At 36.5% G+C, this 13,925-nt stretch overlaps 1 protein-coding gene across 4 annotated transcripts in view; it reads left to right on the top strand.

Annotated features, from left to right (window-relative positions):
• Positions 1-3,024: 3,024 nt before the first annotated feature.
• Positions 3,025-13,925, top strand: part of DNAJC22 (DnaJ heat shock protein family (Hsp40) member C22) — a 75,672-nt gene continuing 64,771 nt past the window's right edge. For all 4 annotated transcript variants that reach the window (XM_074225995.1, XM_074225994.1, XM_074225992.1 and 1 more), the window contains exons 1-3: positions 3,025-3,078; positions 4,159-5,116; positions 13,171-13,375. In XM_074225995.1, coding sequence (XP_074082096.1) covers positions 4,235-5,116; positions 13,171-13,350 — 1,062 coding nt within the window. In that variant the 5' untranslated portion in view covers positions 3,025-3,078; positions 4,159-4,234 and the 3' untranslated portion in view covers positions 13,351-13,375. The remainder of the gene's footprint in view (positions 3,079-4,158; positions 5,117-13,170; positions 13,376-13,925) is intronic.

Genomic DNA, 13,925 nt, shown 5'->3' with positions numbered 1-13,925 from the left:
CAGACTGCATCTGGATTGAATCTGAGAATCTAAAGTGACTTTTGGGAGAGAGGTGCCCATCACAGGTAGTGTGGGTGTGTGTATGTGTGTATGTATGTGCACATACATGTTTATATTCTCCCCCTTTTTGAATACAAGCTCCTGGAGGACAGGGAAAGTTTCATTTTTGACTTTAGGTTCTCAGGGCTCAGCACAGTGTAGATGCTCAATAAATGTTTGTTGGCTGAACAGGAAATGCCTCATGGAGGACATAGTACAGGAACTGTATTTTGAGGGAGGCTAGGAATTGAAAGGCAGAACTGAGGACATTCCAGTAAACCAAAGGAGAAGACAGCATTGAAAAGCATGAGAGATGGAATGTTGAATGTGAAGACAAGCTTGGAGACCAACTTAGTTGGACCATCACAGTGTAAAAAGCTGGGAAAGATTGACTTGGAAAGGACCAGATTGTTAGGGCTTTAAAGTGACACAAAGAGGAATTTGTTTTTGATGCCAGAGGCAATAAGAAACCTCTGGAGCTTTTTGAGCAGAGAAGGGACAGGATCAAGTCAGCTTTAAAAATATCACATTAGCAGCTAGGAAGGGTTTGGAATATAGAGACTATTGCAATTATTAAAGTAAGAAATGATGAGAATCTGAACTAGGATTATGGCCTTGTGAGTGAGAACAGGATGTATTTGAGAAGTATGATAGGGATACAATAATTCAGGAACTGTCTTGGGGGAGGGGAAGAGGAGGTTGTTATGTCTCTGAGATTGTGTGCTTATGTATATGCAAATATATGTCCCTACTTTTAAAAAAAAGCATGATTGGTTGCTCCCTTGAGTCACACTCTTGTCTAGCCTGGCTGGGGTGATGACCCTGATTCACTAAGATACCCCTGGGACCTAGAACAGGTGAAACTAAATGACCTACATGACCCTTCTGCATACAGCCTTTGCCCTGAGGCAGCTTTAACCCTTTAAGACTGTCATCTTTCAGAAATGGGGAGATTAGTTAAGAGATATCCAGGTCCTCAAACATTTTTTAACTCAAACACCTAACATTTCAAAAGAAGCTGAAAATGTATACAATGTGTATTTCTCATTGTGTATTATTATTAGTGATAATAGCTAACTTTTACTTTGCATCTTAAGGTTTGTTATCTTATTTGATCCCCTCACCTTGTGATGTGCTATCCTCATTTAAAAAAGAGGGAAGAAACTGAGGAAACCATATAATATACATCAACATATAAAATAAAAATTTTAAAGGATGAGGTAAAATTTTTTATTTTGTTTAGTGTACAAAATCCCTTTGTTCTCACCATAATATTTTATTAAAACAATATTTTAAGTGACACCAATGCAATTTCATCTACCCCATTATTTTTTAAAGCCCTAGTTTGGTACATTGAGATACAACAATTCAAAGATTTGGTTCTGAGTTCAATTTATTTCAATTCTTAATTTTAATGGTAATCTCAGCTTAAAAAAATATAAAGAGCTCACAAAATATTTGTAATCAAATGAAAGAAAGGCATCTTTGTCTGTACTTACTAAGTCATGATATTTATTTTGCAAATTCAACCACCATGCAAAGGTTTTTGGAAATTTAGCTTCTCTAATTTTAATCAGTCCTTGCATACTAATTGAAATATGTTGCATTTTTGTATCTTTAATAAATGGGTTCACAATTCATGAAAACTCATCCTTTAGAAGATTTCAAAATAGTTTAGAAAATATATTTCTAAATTTTAAAGTATGCAGTTATGAGAGTTTTTATAGGTGACATCGTTTTTGGCAAAATACTTAGTTTTTAAATGTTTTGCTATGTTGGTTTTATATTAACATTAAATAATAACTCAATTTATAATATATAATTAAGACAGAGGTTCTTAACCTGGGGGTCTGTGAACTTGTTTTGTTTTGTTGTTATTTTTAATTTTTATAACTATATTTCAATGTAACTGATTTCCTCTGTAATGCTATAGTTTTTTAAAATGCATTTAAAAACATGATTCTAAAAAGGAATCCATATAAAGTTCATGATACAAAAAAATTTTAAAACTCCTAGAGGATATACATCCATTATTTCAAATAATATTCTCACAATAATTACAAATTTTGAAAACTGACTTCTTGTCAGATCTAATTAGATTGACAACATTGTTTTTACCATGTATCTGGCAAAGCTTTCTTTAAAAGTGCCAGTTCTGCCTTTACAAACATTTGTCTTTACAAACACTTGCAATATTAGTATTATAATAATTAGTATTATCTTTCTGTGGATCTTTTTAAGCCACTTGACCATTTTATGAGGGATAGCTTAGTTAAAACCAGATAATATAATTAATAAATCCATTTAGCTGAGCACACTTAAGCAATATTGTACAAATGAAACACAATGAAATCAAATGAATAAGTGTGTCTCTGTCAATTGTTCCACCAAGTGGAACTCCTCTTCCCTTAGGATAATTTATTTGCCATATTGGCACATGATCATCTGACATAGAGGATTAGTGAGGACAAACAATCAATCAAATATTTATTAAGAACCTACTATGTGCTAAGGGCACCAACACTAAACCGTATGTTAATTAATAGTAAAGAATAATTTATTGTTTTAAAATAGAACTAATATTTTTTCTCAAACTCCAATGTTTCATCTTGCACACTCTAATTAGGTGCATTCCCAGCACTATAGAGACCACTGTCTAGATCAAACTAATTGACTGAAGGAGTGACAGGAAATTGAAGCAGTGGGAATGAGGAAAGAGGAGAAGGTAGCCAAGACTTAAAGTAGGGAGGAGAATGGTCAGAGAAAGCACTGAATATTTACTTATATTAATTAGTACACACCTTAGGAAAAAAAAAGAAGAGAGTGAAGAGAAGGAAATCTTAGAGTAAGAAGAGAGCTTTGGAGAGAGAGGGAAGAAGAAGGAGGAGTAGGTTAGGCTGGGGGAAGAGCCAGAGAAAACTGGGCCTAGATGACCTTTGCCCATCTAATCTGTGGGCTGAGATGTACAAAGTTCAACTAGAATTTGAAGAGCTGGAGAGTGAGTAGGCTGCTGTTTCTGTCACTTAAGGGAGTTGACTGGTAAGTTGAGGAGAACTTCCAACTAGATTTTTGAATTTTTTCTCAATGGACTATACTTTTTGCACATTTAGTAGAATAGGGCAGGAAGAACATTGATACTTTATTTATAGGTCTGCTATCCTAGAGATTTTCTCAGCTTCTTTTAGGAAGGTGATAATTGGATCTGAGAGAGTGGGTAGCCTAGAAAGTAGGTAGGGGAGGGAGAACGAGCCTGAAAGTGGGCAGAATGGATCTTCTGAATTGAATCTAGGTAGAAATGTGGCCATAGTACCATTGCTTTTCAAGGCTTCTTTAGGAAAAAAAAAAAACTTCTGTGTTGTTCAGAGAGATTCCTACTCCTAGAAAGAACCTTTTTTCCCTACCTCTAATCTGGTGGACCTTGAAGTAAAAACTGCCAAAGCATAGAGAATTTTGTTTAGACCTGTGACTCAATCTGATGCTGCTAGACTAGGTGCAGAATGTGGAGAAATATTAGAAACTGTGGGGAGAGGAAGAACTTGTATAATGAGAGTAGTCATAGACTCTGGCTGTGAGTTGGGACTTTTAAAGGTGTTTAGAATTTTGAGGAAACCATTGAAAAGTTTTCCACATGTCTGATGAATGTGTTTGGTGGTTTAAGTATGCTTAGAGGAATGATTTATCAAAATTAATTAGGAGTCTGCAATTTAAATGAATGGATTTTTTTTTTTAGATTTTTGCAAGGCAAACGGGGTTAAGTGGCTTGCCCAAGGCCGCATAGCTAGGTAATTATTAAGTGTCTGAGACCATATTTGAACCCAGGTACTCCTGACTCCAGGGCTGGTGCTTTTATCCACTACACCACCTAGCCACCCCTAAATGAATGAATTTTAAAATGCCTCTGCCCTTGAGTCTGATAGGTGGTAAAGACAAGAACTGATAAAATAAGGTAAGTTTAAAGGATAGTTGGATGGAATGAAGGAAATCATGGCATTTAAGAAAATTTAAGAAATCCCAGACTTAGCCTTTGCTGGGATTAGTGTTGAGGGGAAAAGTGATGTGGGTACAATAAAGAACGGGGACATAGTCTTCTAACTCTATTATTGCTACTTTCTTCTTCAGAGGCCGAGGAATCTTCTCTACTTGGATGGCATCATGTTTCTTTTAAGGACTCAAACATTATCAAACTCTGAATTATATGAGTTGCAAACAGATCTGTGAAACTTCTGAGATTCCTAAGCAAATGGCCAAGGGGCTACTGGTAACCTATGCTCTTTGGGCAATAGGGGGCCCTGTTGGGCTCCATCATTTATACCTAGGGCGTGATAGTCATGCCTTGCTATGGATGCTTACTTTGGGAGGAGGTGGGATAGGTTGGCTTTTGGAGTTCTGGAAGCTCCCCAGTTTTGTGGCACAAGCCAATCAAGCCCAAGGGCAAAGAAAGAACCATGAAGAACTGATACCCAGTCTAAGCCCATTGCGCTTTGCTGCTCAGATCCTAGTGGGCATCTATTTTGGCTGTGTGGCTCTGATTGGCCTCTCCTTCATGACAAGTTTCTATATAGTGGGTCTTCCATTAGCTGTTGGTTTAGGGGTATTGTTAGTGGCCACTGTGGGCAACCAGACTTCAGACTTTAAGAGTACTTTAGGGGCAGCATTTTTGACCTCTCCTCTTTTCTATGGCCGCCCCATAGCCATTCTGCCCATCAGCCTGGCTGCCAGCATCATGGCACAGAGACATCGCCGCTACAAGGCTCCTTTGGGTGCTAGGACACTCACTCTTCGATTCTACCGTCTAGGACTTGCTTACTTGGCTTTCACGGGGCCCGTAGCCTATAGCATCTTCTGCAACATGGCTGCCACTCTCCAGTGTGTAACAGAGACCATTGGCTCCTTCTTGTATTGGTTCACCTTCTTCCCTGTCTTCAGTCGCATTGTGGAATCTATCCTTATCCTGCCTTACCGAGTCTGGCTTCTGGTGGGAAATCCTGGTTTTGGAAGCACCTTCTTCCAGGAGTTGGAGAAGCTGTCTGAGTTTGTCAGAAGCTTTCAGGATGAAAAACAACAGCTAGCTTACCAAGTAAGATTTTCTAGGTTTGTTTGGTTTTTTTTTTTAAATTCACCTAAGCCTCTTCTTCAAGGCAAGGATTTGGACTTGTTACTGTCTTTTTGGAGCTAATGATTTTTATATGGCAGTGCTGTATTCACATCTGCCAAAACCAATTCAACAAACATTTGTACCTATCATGTGCATCACACCACAGAAATGCAATAGTATTCCCTCTAAGATTAGTATATTGCGGAAATAAAACATATACACAGATAAGGGGGAAAAGCAAGGTAATTTGAGAAGGGGAATTAACTTGAGAGGTGATCCTGGAAGACTTCATAGAGGAGGTAGTATCTGAGTTAATCCTTGACAGATGACAAAGCTCTGAGAAGCTAAAATGAAGGAAGAATGTATTCCTGAAATGGAGGACAGCTTATTATGAGTATACTCCAGGTGTACCCAAGGAAGGAAGTAGTTGAGTTTAGTTCCTAGGAAGAAATGATTATCAATTGAGACTCCCTGATTATTTAATGAAGTTGTAAGATTCACTGGGCAGGTAACAGAAACAATGAAGTGTTAAGGTTTAAGGTTTTTCCCTTTAAGGACTTTAAATGAGTGTAATAATAGCTAATAAAGGGCACAAAACACGAGGGGTTTACATCCTGAGTATATTCACATAATATAAACATTATAAAAGTAGAATTGGCCCATTTCAAACTTGGTTAAAGTTTCCTGTCTTGATAGACCAGTATAAAGAAGTGTTCTTTTCTGGAAGAATAAAAAAATTCCACAATCAACCTGATGGAATTATAGGGCTGCTGTTTATTGGCTCTGATGGCTTTAAAAACATGAGCTAGAGCAAGATTTGAGAGTCAGATTTGACAATAGATTAGAGAGAGCTAACTATGGAAGACAATCACAGCTCTCAAAAGGGAAGCATTCTTTTACTCTTTATTTTAGCATGTAGGGTGGAGAGAAGGGGATTTCTTTCTCTTTTCTTTATTCAGAGGCAATAACATCTCAGAATAGTGCAATTTACCCAGTAGGAAATGCTTTATACAGCAAGTAGGCCCCAAGAGTCTAGCTAGAGAGTCAGGATGAGCTAGAGAGAGGGGGTTGGCCCTGGGAGCCTTCCCAGCAGGGCGACCTTCCCAGCAGAAGAGCACTAGAGGAGGAATGATAACAAGTACCTGCAATGCCAGTCAGAGTTGTGAATTGCCTTCCTATGTGTGTGCCCACCTTTCCCACTGAGATACCAAATATATTTGTGGTGGAATGTACTTCAGGTTTATGGGGATGTTTTGTAGTCACTGCTCTTACTATTCTATTTCAGAGAATGGATTCACTTTGAGCTAATTATGTCTTCTGAATGATTACGAAAGGTAAAGGCATTGATGGGGGCGGCTTTCAGCTATAGTCTTAGAAGTGTAGAACAGGGCAGCTAAGTGGTGGATATATGGTAGATAAAGCACTAACTTTGGAGTCAGTAAGATCTGAGTTCAAATCTAGCTTCAGACATTTGATATTCACTAGTTGTATGACCTTGGGCAAGTCACTTAACCTTGACTGTCTCTCATTAAAAAAATAGAGAAAAGAAAAAAAAATAAATACAGGTACACAGAGGACCCTGAACCTGGAGTAGTTCCTGTGAGTGAGTGTTAGCAGATGGGGGTGGGTATTATGAAATTAACCAATAAATCAATAAACATTATAAAGCACTTACTATGTCCAGGCACTGTGCTAAACACTGAGGATAAAAAAGAGTCAAAAGATCCTCCCTGCTTTGCTCTTAAGGAGCTTACAGTCTAATGAAGGGAAACTACATGCAAATAAATATATGCAAAGCAAGCTGAATGAGTTAAGATAGTGAGTGATTATTGGTTATAGATGAATCAAAGAATTTGAAAATTAAAGAATTAGAAAGAGAATAATAGCTTGAGGTGACACAATATAAATAGAAATAATTAACAGAGGGAAAAAATTTCCTTATATGAGGGCAGAACATCTCTCTAAACATCAGATTCGAGATTTTCTTTAATAGTGATATCTCCCTTATAAAACATTTTATATAGTATTTAAGACTTGTAAAATATTTTATATATGATCTTCTTTAATTCTTATGCTAATTCTAAAAGACAGAGGTTGTGAGTAACTTGTCCAGAATCACATATTCCATTAATATTTGAGTAGGGATTTGAACCCTACAGTCCTGAGGAGTGAACTTCTCTTGTTCTAGGTGATCTGATTTAGAGTAAATTTTTAGGCCCTGGACTAATCTTTGGACATTAGACAACAGAAGTGAGAGAAATGGAAATAAGTTTAAAGGAAAAAATTTAAAGATCTGGTTTTTGGGAAACCTCTGCATCTTTAAGGGAGATGGTTCCTTTAGGGGACATATTGTCTCAGGAAAGGAAGAATCATAGGCCAACAGAGAGAGATGCTATCATGATCAGTAAAAGAACTCTAGTTCCTTGACTCTTGGAAAGAGGAAGAGTTTGGGATATTGAGGAATACCTGAACCATGGGAAGTTGTTCTAGAACCAAGTCAGAGTCAAAGGAGAAAAATAGCAAGGGATAGAGTAACAATGTAGAATATTTACTCATTTCTCACCCTCCTCTACTACTGTGAAATGTGTGGACTATGTAAAAGAGTTAATTCTTTAATGTTCCCCACTTCTTTCTCCTAGCCTTAACACCAGGGGAGTGCTACAAGTTTAGAGGGTCATATAGACCCCTGTAAGTAAGGGGATTCACTGGAGGGAGTGGATTGACTCCCTAACTACCCAGATTGCTTCCCCTTTGATGGCTGTGGTGAAAATCCTCAATTTTAAAATAAAAAACATGAATCTACAGGATTGTATTGGTCCTGGGAGGAAGATTGTTGTTTTGACTCTTAATAGACTCAGGTACAAGTCTTTTTAAGTCTATGCTTTCAGACTATCCTGAGTTTGATATATTGTTAGTCAGAATGTTTGCATATGACCTGAGGGGTCCTTGACTTTTTCTGGAAAGACCTGGATATGAACTATATTTTGATGTTTCCAAAGGGTAGTGGGGAAGAGTTTAAAAAAAAAAAGAGTGATTAGGGAGTTTTTCCTAAGATTGAACTTAGTCTTGGTATGGGACAGGACCTTTGTCCTAGACTATGGCTTAAAATATGGTGGAAGATGAAATGCTAAATTATATACTTTTTTAATATGTACATTAAGTTAAGACTAAATGATCAATTAAAAGGCTTTTTTCATTAGATAGTAGGTGGACAGGAATCACAGCATACCTGCTCATGCTTTGTTTTGGATCAGAAGCAAGATTCCTCCATTACATGTCATCACACAAGAGTAGATACATATAATCTCCCCATTTGGGTTGGCAATAGAAAGACCTTCATGCCCATACCCAGAATTGAATCATTATTTGCTAATTTACTCTTCCTTAATTCCCATTGTACCTTTGGTTCTGTTTATTTCTGTTTCTTTAATTCCTTGTATTTAATTCCAAGTATTTAATTCCAAGTATTCCTTGTATTTCTTCACTGCATGATAGCATTCTATTACATTCATAAACCATTATTTTTCTCCTACCTACACAACTATCAATGGCACATCAGTGGATAGGGTGCAGCACCTAAAGTTCTGACTTCAAATTGCACCACAGACACTGTGTGATCCTGGGCAAGTCACTTAATTTCTGTCTGTCTCAGTTTCCTCATCTGTAAAATGAAAACAATGTTAACATCTGCCTCCCAGAATTTCCCAGGAGATCATATTCATAAAGCACTAATAAATTATTATTATTGTTGTTAAAAATAATAATAATTAATAATTTTGGGGCACCCACTCTGTATTTATCTGAATATTTTGGAATATTGGAACTCAGTTTGCCTTCACTTCTTTCAGGATATAGAGTTAGTAGTGCATTGTTGTTGTTTTTTGTCCTTCCTTCTCAAAGAGGACCATGACATCAGGAAGGTGATACCATGACTTGGGAATGAATAGGATTTAAATGAGGGAGGACTGTGCAAAGTCACCTGTCTCACCATGAAGGGAAGGGAAGGAAAGGAAAAGGGAAGGGAGCTCTGTTGCCCAGCTGGTCAGTTCCAGTTGGTTCCCTAGTGAGACAACTGGTACTACTACTCACAGTTGTGGGTTGTCCTTCCTTCTCAAAGAGGACCTAGTAGAAGGATTTCTAAATCAAATAGTTTAGTCATTTTCTTGTATACTTTCAAACTGAAAACCAAAAATGGTTGGATCATTTTACAGATCCAAAAACAGTAATAGTGTTCCTATCATCTCATAATTCCTCCAACATTGAATGAATATTTCCATATTTTTTCCTCTTTGACAATTTGCAAGGGATAAGATGAAATGTCATGTATTTTAGCTGCAATGATTACAATTAATGCAAAATATTAATGATTTCAAGTATGTTTTGATATCAAACTTGCAATTCTTTTGAAAATTTTATATTCTTTGATCATTTATTGGGAAATTGTTTTTGGAGTTACAAATTTATGTCAGTTTTTTAGATATCAGATTTACTAATCTCCTCCACCCATCCACTTTACTATTCCTCTTCTAATGCAATTTGAAGTTTTTTTAAATTTATTTGATTTTTTAAGGATGTTAGTAGGCAATGGGAAAGGAGCCAGTATATAGGGAAAAACTGGAGATGAGAGAGGGAATGATGACAGAGATGTATTCAGGACCCAAGTAGAGGAGTTGACTTTGGCAAGTAGAAGGGAAGATATAGAGTATAAGGTGTTGAGTAGATAAGGGAATACTCAAGAGAAGACCTTGATTTCCTTGATAAAGTAAGCACAGAACTTAGCTGATGAGAGATAATGTGAAGCTGAATTTAAGAAAGAAAACAAAATTTGGAAAAGCCATCATGGTAGCATCAATCAAAGAGGAATAAAAAGATTAGTGTGAATTGGTAATGAATCAATTGAGACTGAATATCATACAATTGTGGTATTTCTAGTTGACCTGTTTGTGTGACTTTTTCCAGCCCATGATTTAGAAGGAAAACAATTTCCTTGAGTTTCCTGAGCATAGACTTAGAAATAAATTCCCTTGAATCAGTTTATCTCTCTGGGCATTAAAAGTGGGAGCTAACTTCAAGATTTAAATAGATCTATGATCTTATTGGTACCAATTCTCCCTTGCCTCCTCATCTTGTTCTACTCTTGTCCATGTATAAGGGAAATCCTCAAAGGAGTTCCATTTATTATACTTCCTCTACAAATCCTGGCACTGTGTCAGTACCAATGGAGTGTTCAAATTATTTATCCCTTGTTCTCACTACATGATTGACGTGTTCTTCCCCACTCCTGCCCCACTGCTAGGCCACTTTTATAGTCATATGCGTCCTCAGTAATTTCACTTTTGTGCACATTTTTTGTTACTGATATGCCTGGTGTTGTAGAAGGTGCTTTTCTAAATACTTATTGATTTATATGTGTGGCCTATTCATGTGAACCTTAAATCTCTCTATTGACCTTTGGATGAACATTAATTAATACTTTAGAGACTATGGCATTCCATTATTCACACCTATAGGTCATAACTGGAAAAATATCGAGGTTGAAAAGATTAGCCTTTGCTATATGTCATTAAAAACAAGAGCAGCTAGGTATCAGAGTGGAGCTAACCTTGGAGTGAGGAGGACCTGATTTCAATAAATATATTCTCAGTATCATTGATACTAGTGATTAATTAACTATTATCAATTTAACTCACTCCAGCCCTAGAGGAAAGAGGACCTCAACAACAACACTCTACAGTTTCTCAAATTTATAAAATGGGGATAATATTAACACCTGCATCCTAGGATTGTTGTGAGGACAAAAAGAGACCATAGTCATAAAATTCTTTCTCTTCTTTCTATTAAATTGTGGGTCCAGTTCTCAATCAAGGTATAATACAGTGTAAGGCACACATTGCCACTGTCATCTAGGATGTTCAGCACAAACACAGTTCTTAAATGAGATCTGTAATCATTCAAAAGAATTTGATCAAACTATCCACACAGGAAAAAATGAGTGGATGAAGAATGTCTGTTTTCCAGACTGTAATATTTTAGTTCCATGGACAACCTATAGAACTGGTGGATTAGTATAATAATAATAACAATTATAACAAAAACAATAATAATAGCTGATGTTTATATAGCATTCAGTGTTTGCCAGACAGTGAGCTAAGTACTTTAAAAATTAATAATATAATAAAAGTTAATATCTGTATGTACACATATCACTTATTATGTACTAGGTACTCAGTTAAGTGTTTTGCTTTTTTTTAACCTTTACTGAAATTTTATTTAATTTCTCCAATTACATGCAAAGGTAGTTTTCAACATCCGTTTATTTGCAAGTATTATGAGTTCCACATTTTTTTTACCATCCTCCCTTACCTTCTCCCTCCACATACAAACTGGTAGTTGTATATGTACAATCATATTTAACATAATTCCATATTAGTCATATTGTGAAAGAGGAATTAGAATTTATTAATTAGAAGTGAGGGAGGAAAAACCATGAGAAAAAGAGGGAAATTATAGTGGAAGTTTAAAAAAAGTGAACATAGTAAAATGTTTTACATTTTAAAAATATTTCTGGGGCAGCTAGGTGGCACAGTGGATAGAGTACTGGCCCTGGACTCAGGAGTACCTGAGTTCAAATCCAACCTCAGACACATAATAATTACCTAGCTGTGTGGCCTTGGGCAAGCCACTTAATCCCATTGCCTTGAAAAAAAAACTAACTAAAAAATATTTCTCTCATTTCATCCTCACAAAAAACCCTGGGAAGCAGGTGCTATTATTATTTCTATTTTTACAGATAAAGAAACTGAAGTTAAGTGACTTGTCCAGGGTCATACAGCTATTAAGTATCTGAGACCAGATTTGAGACTAAGTCTTCCTGACTCCAGGGCCATTGCTGCCCCTATATACATATCCAAGTCAGACTATAGGAAGACAAAACTGGAGGCAAATCCCAGTTCTTAGGAGTTTATTTTCCTAAAACTATTGATCCCTGGGGAGAATGGGACTCAGATCTCAAATTAAGGTCCCAATGTATAGACCTATGGGCAGTTAGGTGGCACAATAGGTTAGGCTAGCTCGACCTGGAGTCAGGAAGATGAGTTCAAATTCAGACTCAGGCATTTACTAGCCATGTGACCCCAGGATAAGTCACTTAGCCTCTGTTTGTCTCAGTTTTCTCATCTGCAAAATGAAGATTATAGCACCTGTCTTCCCAGAGTGGTTATGAGGATCAATTGAGATAACAATTGTAAAGCACACTTATAAGCATTATGTAAATTTTAACTATTATTATTATTATTATTATTATTCCATTGCTCAAAAACTTTTAATGGCTCCTTATCGTCTAAGGAAAGTCTTCCATCTTCTATCTCCAACCTGCTTGCCAGCTTTCTCTCCTAAATTCTATGCTTCAGGGAAAGAGTAGCTACATATTATGCTTTCCTACCTGCAAGAGTTTACCAGCACTTCTTCTTGCCCATCTCTCTGTGTTGAGATTCTTTAAGGTCTAATTTAAATGCTGCCTCCTCTATGAAGCATATTTTTTGTGGAAATATTTTGAGATTTCCCCTAGCTGAAAGTGGTTCATTCCACTCTCATTTAATGAATATTTATTAATTAATTGTAATGGGAAAAAATTTCGTTCTGAAGAATGTTGCATTCTGTTTTTGAAATAATGAGTTAAACATAAACTTTATATGATTGCATGTGTGCATGTGTGTATAGATTGTTATCTAATTCTGTGATTATTTCAGAATAATTTAGCTAAAGCACCAAAAAACATACTAGACAATAAGGAAAGTTTCTAAGGGATTGATGATATTTTGGGGCTTATGGAATATACTAGCAAGCTACATCTAAAGAACCCAGATAGACAAATATTTAATGAAAGCAAAGGAATTACCTGTCAACTGTGGTGTCTACTACCCATTGTCCACAAAAATGTACTCCAGAAAATGATACAAAATAGACTGTATGAAGGGACAGCAATCATTGCCAACCTACATGATTCTAGTTTGCCAGTTTCTTTTCTTTTCCCTAAGGTTTTAGGTCTTCATGATGGGGCAACATCTGATGAAATCAACCGAAGCTACCGAGAATTAGTGAAGATTTGGCACCCAGATCACAACAGGCACCAGGGGGAGGAAGCTCAAAGACAATTCTTAGAGATCCAGGCTGCTTATGAAATCCTCAGTAAGTCTAGGAAGTCCAGAGACTCATGACAAGTTGGGAAAAGGAGACAATGAGGTATTAAGAAACCTTTCCTTTGCCATGGGCTTTTCCTGGGAAATTCTGTCTTTTTTAGGAGAGAGGGGGTGGTGGTGATGCAGTAAACCTGATATTGTTAGAGGATGAAAAGATCCTATTGCATTAGGAAATATGGCTCTATGGTAAAGTTTTTAATCTTATGTTTTTTCCTTTATTTTTTTAATCTTAAATAACAATGGGGTGAGGGGAATGCTATGAAACATAAAAAATAATTGTTCTTTCATGGCATGTGCCATCTATTTCAGTCCTCCCCTTCCTATTTCCCATATACTGGAGATGGTAATTTTGCAAAGGGAAACTCAAGAGCGTCTCTTCTTTGTAGGCATTGTACCAGGCATTTTCAGATATACAAAATAAAAATACTATTTCTTCTAAAACTAGTACACAAATAAATATAAAACAAGATGGTGCCATGTGCCATGAAGAGAAACAAAGTTCTATGGGAAACAGGAAGAAATCACATCTATTTGGAAGATTAGGGAAAGTTTTAGCAATCCCTCTTCTTCTATATTTCTTTTCTTAAGTAGTA

Source organism: Macrotis lagotis, chromosome 2 (assembly GCF_037893015.1).
Source record: "Macrotis lagotis isolate mMagLag1 chromosome 2, bilby.v1.9.chrom.fasta, whole genome shotgun sequence".
Taxonomy (NCBI): domain Eukaryota; kingdom Metazoa; phylum Chordata; class Mammalia; order Peramelemorphia; family Peramelidae; genus Macrotis; species Macrotis lagotis.
Note: the sequence above shows the minus strand (reverse complement) of the source record. Positions and strands in the feature narration are given on the sequence as shown.